The 12,851-nt window shown below is 38.1% G+C and overlaps 1 protein-coding gene across 1 annotated transcript; it reads right to left on the reverse strand.

Moving 5' to 3' along the window:
* Window positions 1-227: 227 nt before the first annotated feature.
* On the reverse strand, window positions 228-12,609 carry LOC116290045 (BMP-binding endothelial regulator protein). The gene is made up of 9 exons (XM_031697020.2): window positions 11,743-12,609; window positions 11,531-11,619; window positions 7,408-7,507; window positions 5,064-5,101; window positions 4,806-4,910; window positions 4,666-4,717; window positions 2,500-3,291; window positions 2,153-2,343; window positions 228-1,603 (listed from the first exon to the last, which is right to left on the reverse strand). Exons 1-9 carry the CDS (start codon window positions 11,849-11,851, stop codon window positions 1,559-1,561), a joined length of 1,521 nt encoding a protein of 506 aa, XP_031552880.1. The 5' UTR covers window positions 11,852-12,609; the 3' UTR covers window positions 228-1,558.
* Window positions 12,610-12,851: the final 242 nt, after the last annotated feature.

Genomic DNA, 12,851 nt, shown 5'->3' on the forward strand with positions numbered 1-12,851 from the left:
TTGTAATCTATTGACTAACCGGGTTTAGTCTGGGGTAGGGTATGTAAAATCAAAATTTTATTTCTGGGATAGGGCCAGGATTTCGTGGTCCTGGCGGCACACCCCTGGCAGTTGTAGTACCCCCCCCCCCCCCCCCCCCGGGGGAAGAAATCAATGGTTTGGAAGATATATTTCTTGCGTACTTCCTATATTCACTCCAAACATCACTGAAAAGAACGATGATAAGATTTTGCTTTAATAATCTTTAATAACGGTGAAACGGAGTATGAAACACATTTCGATTATATCCTTTTATTACAGAACTGAATACCATTTGATATAATATTCCTACAGAATGATATCGAATTCCAATACATTTTGGCATACAATAATTTGCATAGAGGTTTTGCACCATCACGTGCCGGCGCCATAATCCAGCTTGGTCTGCCTGTGGTTAGATGGCAGAACAATAAAATCCCTGTGCTCTCGGGATTGAATTCTTTCTCATGTAAAACGATTTTATCGTTCCTGACATCTAACATGGCTGCCGTCACGTGATGGTGCAAAACCTCTATTGGGCCAATAACAGGAGCGCCTTAATTATCAAAAACAATTGTAGTATGTCACCATAAATTCTTTCCATCGTGTTAAGCCTGTGTACAGCCGCTTCTCAACCCTCCTCCCTACGGGCAAAAAACGGGACGAAGCTATTCTGTTATGCTCAACAAACAACCAATGTACTTTATGAGGGATTAGCGCCCATTCGTTTTCTGTATCGACTGCTTCTGATTGCAACTTCCAGAATTGGCATTTCCGAGGTTGCGCAAAAAAACTGGCAATAAGTTAGACGCGCGGTGAATCGTGGGGCTGTTTTAGGGATACATTTTGTAAATGTGACTCGATTTAAAAACTAAAACGTGTAAAACAACAACAACAAAAAAGACAAATGGTATCCTTAAAACAGCCGCATGAATCAGCATACGTCCTACTCTTTACCAGTTGTCTGCGCAACCTCGGTAAGGCCAATAAGTAGTTTGGCACTATTTACATTTTTTTACCAATCACTTCTATTCATTCTGGATATATTCTTGCATTTACAAAGTTTATGGAGGGGATTAGGGTACATCATGATGGAACTACTGGAGAGTACTTCATGCAATAGGCAGGCCTAGAGAAGACACAATCCCACGTTCCTCTCAGCCCGATTGGTCTCACTCAAATCCAGGCAGTAACCAAAAGAACGGTCGTCTGTCTTTGATTGATCTGTGAAGTCACCGCTGCAGCGCTTCTTTTGCCCACTTTTAGTCTTACAACTGTGCCCAATCTTAATACTCCATACACATTTTGCACACTCACATCTAGATACTTACATATATCATTCTAAACACTCATGTTCATTATATATGACCCTGTTCACTTTTTAAACCTTTCCTGTACTTAAATTATTTTCAGTGATATGGACAGCTTTACCAGCCATTTTCTTTTTTCTGTGGATATCAATACGATTCTTAGCCAGAGTGGTTAGTCTGCCATTGGTAGTCTTCCTGCCTTGATTATGTGATTTATGGCATGCAGGGTCCTACAATTTCTTGTTCTTCTTACTTCTTTCCTCTAACTTGCTTATCTAAAGCACGGCGAAAAAGGAAAGATCAGTTAGTTAGTACTGTAATCTTCCCCGCCTTCAAATGAAACCCGGAAAGATTTTACTTCAATCTTAATAAACATGCGAACTCTGTGTCTGCGAGCTGCACGCTGAAATTTGGTTTTTTCGCTGCCGTCAATCAAACCTAATCAGTCGGTACCTATCGTAAAACATATCGTCTTATACCCGCCCCGCCAAACCCCACATTTACACACCAGTTGATTCACTACTGCACAAATCTATTTGAAGGTATACTGTGAGTTTCTCTATCAACGAACATCTGTCCCGCGGGACATCTACATGGTACTTGTGCTTACTGAGGGTGGACACATCCATTTGAAGATACATTGGTTTTCTCTACTGTCCCACACCTTAGAGTCCCGCGGGAGACTTGTACCCTGCACATGTAAGATCAATGAACATACCGGGGGTGGACACATCCATTGGAAATACACTGGTTTCCCCTATTTCCCAGACCTCAGAGTCCCGCGGGACACTTGTACTCTGCGCATGTAAGGTCAATGTACTTACCGGGGGTGGACACATCCATTTGAAGATACACTGGTTTTCTCTATCGTCCCAGACTTGTCCAGCAGGACATCTACACCCAGGTAGACAATGCTGGTTTGCACAAGCTGCGGTCGGGTCATCCTTGTTTTTACACGTCTTCTTACATGCTGGAACACAATCGTCAAACACAGAGCCCCCTTTGCAGACAACCCCTATTAATAAGATGACATCGCTTAATTTTGCAATTTCATGATGGGTAACCTGTGTCCTTTCTCCCCAAAAAGAAAGAAATAATGTTCAAGGGAGAAACGCGTGGTCTGGAATAAGAAGACATTAAAGAAAATTAACTTGTACTAATCAATACTCACCACATGCTCTTCGCCTTCCCCATCTTACATCAACACCCATTCGTCTACACGCACGTGCATATGCAAGTAGGGCTTCACACTCGCATCTTTTACTCTGACACGAACACACGTCACTGATGCAAGATTTGTAGTATCTATGAGGGTGCACACTCGTGTGACAGTTTGAAAAATGACTTTTAATTGGCCAGCAACGCTTCCTCGCACGCCAGTGATGTAGGGGACTACGACGGCACTTTGTGACTGCGGTATCTATCGGTGGAGCAGGCGCTCTCTCGCAGTCGTTTCTTCTTCTTCCAATTGCCCAATTTTCTCCAAACTCATTCGCTGAGGCTGCAATTTTGCCATTTTTTAGAGTAAAATCGTCTGCCGAGTTTCCATTGAAGTTTCCGCACAGTCCACAGGTCCTTGCCTTGAATCTCTTGGGAACGTGAACTTCAATATAGCTATCCCCATCCCATAACACCTCCAGCCCAATCTTAGTAAGTACAGTGATAACGAAATTCTTTTTTGTGATTTGCAAATCTGGTAATCTATAGAACGGTAATTTTACGTCACTGCGATTAACTCTCACTGCTAGACTTCGGTGAAGTGAGATGTGGGTTGGACCAATGGTAATCGTCAGGGACTTGGCACGTGATCTGGTCTGACGACGCTCATTGCGCACGCGCACCGTAAAGTTTTCCTGTTTGCAATCTGAAGCCAGACGGTAGCGACAGTTTCCTTGGAAATTAAACATTTTTCCATCGAATGTTTGGTAATGAGGATATCCATACGATGTACAGACACCAGTTTCTGTGGAGAAAAATTCCAGCCGCGTTAGAGGGGTTCTTATTAGAGTAGATTTCGCTTTAAACTAACTGCACGGCACGGTAATGGTACGCAATGCACCAATACGGGGTAGTTTTCCCAATGGGATATAGAATATCCCCTACAGACAAATTCAAATTCAGTAGGTTTTTTTTAGTAATTATCGATTTTTTTCCCTAATAGTACCTTAAGAATGCGTTTATTCTAAGACAGACATTTACATTTTTCAGCAATCGGTGTCAGTTCTAATGCTGCATATCTGAAACACATTTTAGCTTGTCCGACGTAGCAACAGTAATTAGGGAGGTAGAATAGTGAATTTGGGATCGGTGAATTTTAAACATTCAGAGCGTGCGAGATCACTTAACACTAATCATACACTTAAAAAGCAAAAACACGACAACGCTACGTTCGGCACTGCACGTACGAAATCTACTCTTCACAAAACAACTTTACAACTTTACGACTTTACGACTTTACAACTTTACGACTTTTCGACTTTACAACTTTACGACTTTACAACTTTACAACTTTACGACTTTACGACTTTACGACTTTACAACTTTACGACTTTACGACTTTGTGACTTTACAACCTTACGACTTTACAACCTTACGACTTTACAACTTTACGACTTTACAACTTTACAACTTTACAACTTTACGACTTTACAACTTTACGACTTTACAACTTTACGACTTTACAACTTTACGACTTTACGACTTTACAACCTTACGACTTTACAACTTTACGACTTTACAACTTTACAACTTTACAACTTTACAACTTTACGACTTTACAACTTTACGACTTTACAACTTTACGACTTTACAACTTTACAACTTTACAACTTTACAACTTTACAACTTTACAACTTTACAACTTTACGACTTTACAACTTTACGACTTTACGACTTTACGACTTTACAACTTTACAACTTTACGACTTTACAACTTTACGACTTTACGACTTTACGACTTTACAACTTTACAACTTTACGACTTTACAACTTTACAACTTTACGACTTTACAACTTTACGACTTTACAACTTTACAACTTTACGACTTTACAACTTTACGACTTTACGACTTTACAACTTTACAACTTTACGACTTTACCACTTTACCACTTTACACTTACAACTTTACAACTTTACAACTTTACGACTTTACAACTTTACGACTTTACAACTTTACAACTTTACGACTTTACAACTTTACGACTTTACAACTTTACAACTTTCCAACTTTACAACTTTCCAACTTTACGACTTTACGACTTTACGACTTTACAACTTTACAACTTTACGACTTTACAACTTTACGACTTTACGACTTTACGACTTAATGCACCTTACCTTCGATGCATTGTAAACAACATGAGCCTGGAAGAAGACCTGGCTTGCGACCCTGAAAAATTTCAAGTTTTACATTCAATATCTGTAGTGTTGTATAAATGGGATTTTTAACTTGACAGGCTCCAACCAAATGAACTTACTTGAGAACATTTTAAGTCGATTGAACACTGTTGTTTTTTACATTTGATCGATCCGTTGTTACATTGACATATCCGACAACCCGGAACATACCACCATTCGCCATCCTGTGGGATGAGATAAACATGACCTCAGCTCTATGGTTACTATGGTTACAGTATGGTTACTATGGTTACGATCTGGTTACTATAATTACGATCTGGTTACTATGGTTACGATCTGGTTACTATGTTTACGATCTGGTTACTATGGTTACTTACCTTGTATGAGTCATCGCCAACAAAGCACATGGTAGAGTCTAAAAGAAAGAATACAGTATAGTATAAACGTCTCTCTTCAGTCTGATTTGTGGTCAAGGAAAGTTTAGCGCAGTCGATGGTGCCCAAGCTGATTTTCCCTCTCTCTCTATCATTTCTTTTACTATCCCACTCCACTATACTGTGGTCTGATAAAGGCTACATATTCCATTCTTATTATTCTTATTAACATTCTTTCCTTCTAATTTTAGTCTGTTGCAATCTTTTACTTTAGTAGCCATTTCATCCTTTTTCTTTCATTTTTTTAATTTTAATTTTTATTTCTTCTATTTCTTCCCTTTTTAATCCATGAACATTAAAATAGCCCAAAAATATTCGAAAATGTAAGATGCATTCTCCTAGATCGGGCATTTGTCTAAAACACCTTTTTTTCTTTTTCATCGTTTACATAATTCCGCGAACATTTAGTAAATACGTTACCTGATGGTACAGAATCGAATTGATTGATTGATTGATTGATTGATTGAAAAAAGCTGAAAAATCTTTATTGATAATAATAAACATCCACTACAAAAACATTTCCCCACGGTTGAATGTTTTCAATATTTCATACAATAAATCTTCTCACTATATCAATTATCTCGTATCAACAATTCCTCCGTGTTTAGTCTTTAACAGTTATTTGTTACTTATTTGGCGCCATTCAAACTAGCGGTATTTCTCATGTTTCGATATATCTAAGAAACAAAAAGTTTCCAGCTGATTCGACTATTCTCTACCCAAAATATAAAAAATGTCAAGGCTAGATGAAATGGTTATTTGATGTAGTGAAGTCAAATGGTAGTCAAAACAAATTCAAAGCGGTTTGGAATGATTTGGAGTTTTTAGTGGTGTCTCAATAAAATTGAGGCTCAAAAGTTTTGTTTTTAAACGCATTTTTCCTAAACGGGTAAAGAAAAAAAAAAGAAAAAAAATCAAAAATATTCAGCCCTAGATCTAGCTCAGAATCACGAAAGCAAACGCAAGTTAATAGAATTTTTAATGGATCAATAAAATGAGGTTTAAAATAGTTTAAGCCTTTAATTTTTTTTCTTTAATCAGTAACTGGATTAGATTTAAAGCCATGCGGTCGCGTCTTGTTAGAATCCGAATTGAAATATCAGTAATCTAGAATAGGAATTTTTAGTGAGATTCTTAATGCGCAAATAAAATATAGATTAAGATGAGTAACAGCAATCTTAGTCAATAAGTAATGAGCTGTAGGTCAAAACCCGTACCTCGGTCAAACACTTTGTTCGTCACGGATTCTGATAATTAGAAAACCTTATTCTTCGAACTTCACCATGTGCCAGCTAAAGCATTTATCTCTTTAGAAAAAACGAGTAATCCTCATGCGCACTGAATACCTTGTTTGACTAGACACATTCAATCCCTACAAACCGCTCATTATCTGTTAGGCAAAATTTCCTCTTTCATGTACATGGCTCTTCTACCTGCGAGCAGAATTCATTTTCCGAATTCCTACCAGGTAGAGAAAAAACTTCATTTCGCAGGGTTGGGCTCTTCTTATCTGCCTTCAAAAGTCTATACATAACGAGCAAACACTGTCATGTAATTGTTTCTTGCATGCGTATCCTCAGTAGCTGAACCTAAAGTGGCTGTACAACAGAATACGTGTACATCGTACCTGTTATTCTCACTATCCAAGAGTCCAAGGGTGTGTCTAGTCAAAATACTTATCACCGTCCTTAAAAAGTGAAGTGTTTTTCATAAAATCTGTGTTGCAGTTCTTTTCTGTGCAAACATGACACAAAGCTCGATTCCTGGGGTCCAAAGGTTAACATGTGTACAAGTGGCTATTATGCCCGCTTTTTTTAATGATATCCCACCCGCCTTTTATAAGAAAACATTGCGTATGTTCTTTAGAAAAATACCACCGTTCGAAAAGAATTAATGAAAAATACCACGCGCATTTGATGAAAGTGGCTTAATACCACAAGTGCGTAGCACAAGTGCATGGTATTAAGCCACTTTCATCAAATGCAAATGGCATCTTTCATTAATTCTTCGAGAACTAAGGTGGTATTTCCTTTTAATAATACAGCAACATAAAATACGCGTTTGTGAAGTATAAAAAAAGGATAGTATCCGACTCCATTTTTGCATTTCAAACGACGATAAGCAGTAAAAAGTTCCTGGATGTGTATACGGATAAGGAAAAATTCACGGCCAATCAACCAATCAGAAAAGAGTATTTTATGTAGATGTGCTATCAAGGAAAAAGGTGCACGCATCAAAGCACGCCTAAAGACAGAAAATGAACGTTATAGTAAGCTGGTACCCTTACCTACACATACTCGACAGCATTTGCCCGGGATTCGCTTCAATATTCCACGGCATTTTGGCCTAGCAGGACATGTGATCCGAATGCACTCCACTCGCCCATTCTAAATAACAGCAGAATAAAGTTACTTATAATAAATGTAAACATCTGCAATGTTTGACATAACACCCTCTGCTAAGGTAGAGCTGTTTTCGTGTGACTGTGGAAACCTCACAGCACGAACACCGGCGGTCGTAACACGGCAATTTATACGCCAGCCCAATCAGATTGCACGAGAATGTACTGTGCATCTAATCAAATGCCCGATACACGGCATCAGAACACGGCAAGGTCACTGAGAGATTAATCGCACTGCGCGAGAAAACAATTCCCAATCAAAATTCCAGAAAACATCACGGTCGCGGCAAGGCACGCATACGACACCCACGTTTTCACAGTCATACGAAAACCGCTCTATACGGGCAACAAAATCGCGCAACTTTTCGCGCAACATTTTTTGCGTTGCAGAGCTAATGTTGCTCATACTACCAGTCCACGCCCAACATTATTATTGTTGCAAACAATATAAGGAGTTTCTCTTTGTTACACGCGGAGTGGTAAAACGAGCAACATTAGCTCTGCAACTTGCAATGCAACAATGTTGCGGGAGTAGAGGTTAGAAGCAAAACAGTCTGTAAGTAATGCGGACTACTAGAGTGCATACCATATATCCATGAAAAACTTTGTAAGAAATTGCAAAAATGTGCAAAAAATAGAAAGTTCAGTAGACCTCAGTAGACCGTAGACCTACAAAACTTTGCACACATTTGTACAATTTTGTTAGTTAATTTTTCAACGGATAAATTGTATATATTAAGTGTATACACTAGTATTATAGTATAGATATATTCGTTACTCCTTTATAAGGACATGATTGGACCACATGATATATCGTTAACATGTTTATTAGTAATGACTATTAGTAATATAGTATAGATATATACGTTACTCCTTTATAAGGACATGATTGGACATGATATATCGTTAACATGTTTATTAGTAATGACTATTAGTAATATAGTATAGATATATTCGTTACTCCTTTATAAGGACATGATTGGACATGATATATCGTTAACATGTTTATTAGTAATGACTATTAGTAATATAGTATAGATATATTCGTTACTCCTTTATAAGGACATGATTGGACATGATATATCGTTAACATGTTTATTAGTAATGACTATTAGTAATATAGTATAGATATATTCGTTACTCCTTTATAAGAACATGATTGGACATGATATATCGTTAACATGTTTATTAGTAATGACTATTAGTAATATAGTATAGATATATTCACTTTTTTCGAAGGACGTGATTTGCCGTGATATCGTTAACACGTTTGTTAATAATGACTCAGATTAGTACGTATACATCTGGTACTCTTTTATAAATAGGACGTGATTGACAATGCCGATACTGACATAACAGTAACCATATCAAGAAATCAAGATCTTGATGATGATAAACTTAAGAAAAAAGCGTGCGTAGTTATTGATACACAGTTATTTTCACGATAAAAAGCGCAACACATTTTTTAGTTCTTTCTATCACTACACACTACTTCTACCAAACCAAGGGCGGATCCAGGATTTTTTCAAAGGGGGGGTTGTAGCATCGATTGAGTTGGTGGAGAGCATACCATAATTTGCTGCAGGCGAGCATGGTTGTTTCAGGTCCCACACACGGCGTATAAAAAAAGCGAGCGAAATGTGTTCGGCACCCCTGTTTTAATAAAACTCGCGATGCTGTTGGTGTTGTCATGAAAAAAAAAAAAAAATAATAATAATAATAATAATAATAAATCACGATGGCTCTGATAGGGGGGGTTGCAACCCCCAAAACCCTCCCCTAGATCCGCCACTGCAAACCTCTCGGTCTTTTGATCAGGCCAGAGTAGAAATAAAGTTGGTGTTTAAACTTTGATAGTCTAATCCAGGATAACCTTTTATCAAAACCTTGTGTCACTCGTGCAAATGTGATCTAGTCTGAAAAAGGAATAACGTTTTTGAGTTCTCAGTACGAATCTCACGCTTTTGCCAAGGAATAGAATAACTGAAAACATAAACGAATACTTTTTGATATTAACAGCGCAATGAGTGCAACTGGTCTGAAAGTCATTTTTTCAACTGCGCAAATGTGTTCCTATTCGAGTAGGAGCAACTAACTGAGAAAAGTCAACCATAAAGGCTAAATTTCTTTCAATGTACCGATCGATCACTCTATTTTATGACCAAATAGTTGTTTGTGACTTGAAGGCAAAGTCTCTAGGCTCAATATCGACGGTAAAACAGCTTCATAACAGTTTTTGTGCTTTTAATTGAAAAGAAGCGGCGCGAATAACTCCTTATTCCAAACCGGACGAGGAATAACTCACTTCAACGTGTTTATTGTGTTGATTTAGCTTCGTATAGGAGACAATTTCTGGATGTCTCGCATATTCTGCCCATCTTCCACGTTTCTGGTTACCACCAATTTGTCTGAAGATCTCTTACTCAAGAGGATTTGTTCATATGGCACTTATTAAGGCAAGATGTTAGTTAGCCTTCATAAGGAAGTCAAGATTGGGCGAGGTCAGTTTCGTAAGCATGCTGCACCTTTCCGGATCGTACTCGTCTTTTACAAACTCAAAATACTGTCAATCTTTTCGATGTTTTTTCCCCTTAAATAGAATTGTTATTCTTCCGGTCTTTGGATTTTGTCATATGTGTTTTTAGGTTTTTCTCTCTAGAGGAAGGGAGCAGTGATTTCTTTTGAAGTGACGTAGGTTTAAGTATGTTTTATGAATTAATGCACGAAGTAGTAAGAATAAAAAAATACTTGCGCAGGAAACATATTGTTTAGATTATAAGATGTGCTGAAAGGTCATAGTATTTGTATGTAGTTTAAGAAGCAAGGGGTGGCATAGCGGTTAGAGCCGCGCTCGCCTCTCACAAGTGCGACCCACCGGGCTCCGTGTTGTTTGTGAGAAGAGTTTGTTGGTTCTCTACTGTTCTTCGGGACTTTTCTTCCTCCCCCGCAAAAATCAACTCCTAATTTCAAATTAGATAAAAAGCTACTCTGTCGAAAGGCCACTGACAAAACCTTTTTTTAAATATGAACTGAACATAGCTCATGATAAAAATAGACTGATCTGGCTGTTCATAGTTTAGGAGCAGATATGTCATAATTGGCTTAGCGATGCTTGTTGATGCTTGACCAAGGTTCGATATCAAGAGAACCTTATTCTCCTTTTATCAGTATCAACAATGAAAACTACTTTTATGCTTTAGTAACAGATTCTCTGAGCCAATACAGCTAGCAACAAGTAAGCAAAAGAGCAACTTGAATCCCTTGGAGCATAATAAACAAAACAGAACAAAGTAGAAAAACATGGTTAAAGGCAAAAAAATAATGCTAGCCAAAATGAAAGATGCCTTGGCTAGGATTGTAATAAACAAATCGAATTATTTGTTACACACGGAACTTTTGAATCAACACTTGAAACGCCTTCTGAAGCACTCGCTATCTTGCTAGACTCCGTTCTTTATGGAATTCAATAAGAGCCACCATAGGAATAAGAACGAATCCGTCTTAATTACTATCATAATCTATTACCTAAATCATTAAGTGCATTCTTAGTTGTTTCATCCCAGTAACTGAGATTCTTGCATTTTTCCCTTTGAATACCGGTTAAAAAGAGCCAACTTACTCGGTTACTTCACTACAAACGCCTTGTAAATATTTTGATGACAAAGATAGTTATCTAGAGTTAACGGATATTTCATTGTTTTTCCAAGTATGACTTCACTGGTGTCTTGTTATCTTTCACGAAGTCAGAAAAAACCTGTGACTCTATCGAGTGGACATTCCATAGCTATTATTTGGCATTTTGAAGGCCCGACATGATTAGGAATCCACGGCCCTCCTGGGGTCTTGTTAAGGACTTTACTTCAGTTACTTAGCCAATAGAAATCCATTAAAGGAACCTTGTACTTCATTAAATATCAAAGAACTATTCAAAACGGAATTGATATTGGTTTGAAATCAAAGCTAAATGCTAATGGTTTAATACAGGATGAATAATAACATTAAAACGTACCTGGCATACACACGAAATACAAGGGTTTCCCGCCAGTATGGTGAGGCTGCGATCCACATCGTGTTGATTTGTACAGCTAGCAAGACTCCCTTAAGTCAACAAATCACCATCAGACAATACTTTCACAAAATACTCCACGTGTTGTGTACTTTAACTAAACCTTAGAATAGCTACTGAGCAAAGCAAAGATGCACTTAAACTAGACCTCTTACCTTGCAAGGGTTCTGAATTAGCCCGCACTAGAACAAGAGAGATGTCCAACAGAGAGACTAGCCATACCATGGAAACGGCCAATTTTGTGCTTGCTGGTAAGGTGTTCATTTTGTACTGCTAGAAGCGATAGTTAATACGTAATCGAGAGAGCGTTTGATTCAAGCTGATGTGACGTTTATCTAAGTATGATTGTTTCTAATAAGAAGCAGGGTATCTATCGACTAAATAGCGACAAGTGAGGTTGCGTCATGGCGAAGAGGGAGGAGAATAGGCTTGATCGATGAGCGAGATGCATAGGTTCCACGCGACATCTAAAGGATAAACACTATTAAAGAATTTCTGCTTTGTATTCCTCCTTCTGGACCAGTAATTGAACCTGAAGATCAAAAGAAATCAGCCAACCTTCACGGATGACATTTCTTCACAAAAATCCTTTCAATACGCACAAAGTTCCAAGAGATTCCCCTTGAAAAAACAAAAACCATTGAAAAACGTGGCAACCGGCTGTAGGAGAATCGTGTTTAGTGTCGACCAACCAGAATGATTCAACTCGGATTCCGGATCCACTCAGTTTTACCGATGCATTGTCCTTCACTTAAGTTCACCAAGTGTCATGTGTAATTGATCGCATTGTCAAGGAGAAAACTGCAACGTGCTTCAAAAAATGGCGCTTATTTTGAACTTCTTGACTCCAACATTCTTTCACTCAATCCTCGCTTCCTGCTTCATGTCTTAAGATAGCTTGCTCACAACTCTTAAACGCGAAAAAATATGCAGTTTCTGGGCCTTTGATTTACATGGCGCCTATTCACTTCATTAATAAGCATTAGGTTTTTCAATAAGCTTGGTCATGGAGGCGCCGCAATGACTACGTCCAATAAAAGCAAATTAGAATGACTTGTGAAGAGATAAAAACTTTCTAATGTGTTCTGTTTGTCAATAGAGATTAGGCCCTGATTTGTGCCACGATAAAACAAATGAAAAACAAGTGCTTACGAAGATAGATGGCTTAGATATGGTATTAGCCTAAGGCGAGAGGACAAGACGAAAGGACAAGACGAACAGTTTATTGATGTACTTAGTACACGAGAATGCAGTTTATCGTCAT

The sequence above is a fragment of the Actinia tenebrosa genome, unplaced genomic scaffold (assembly GCF_029948245.1).
Source record: "Actinia tenebrosa isolate PJP-AT-01 unplaced genomic scaffold, QUT_ActTen_1.0 PGA_scaffold4__44_contigs__length_22323623, whole genome shotgun sequence".
Classification (NCBI taxonomy): Eukaryota; Metazoa; Cnidaria; class Anthozoa; order Actiniaria; family Actiniidae; genus Actinia; species Actinia tenebrosa.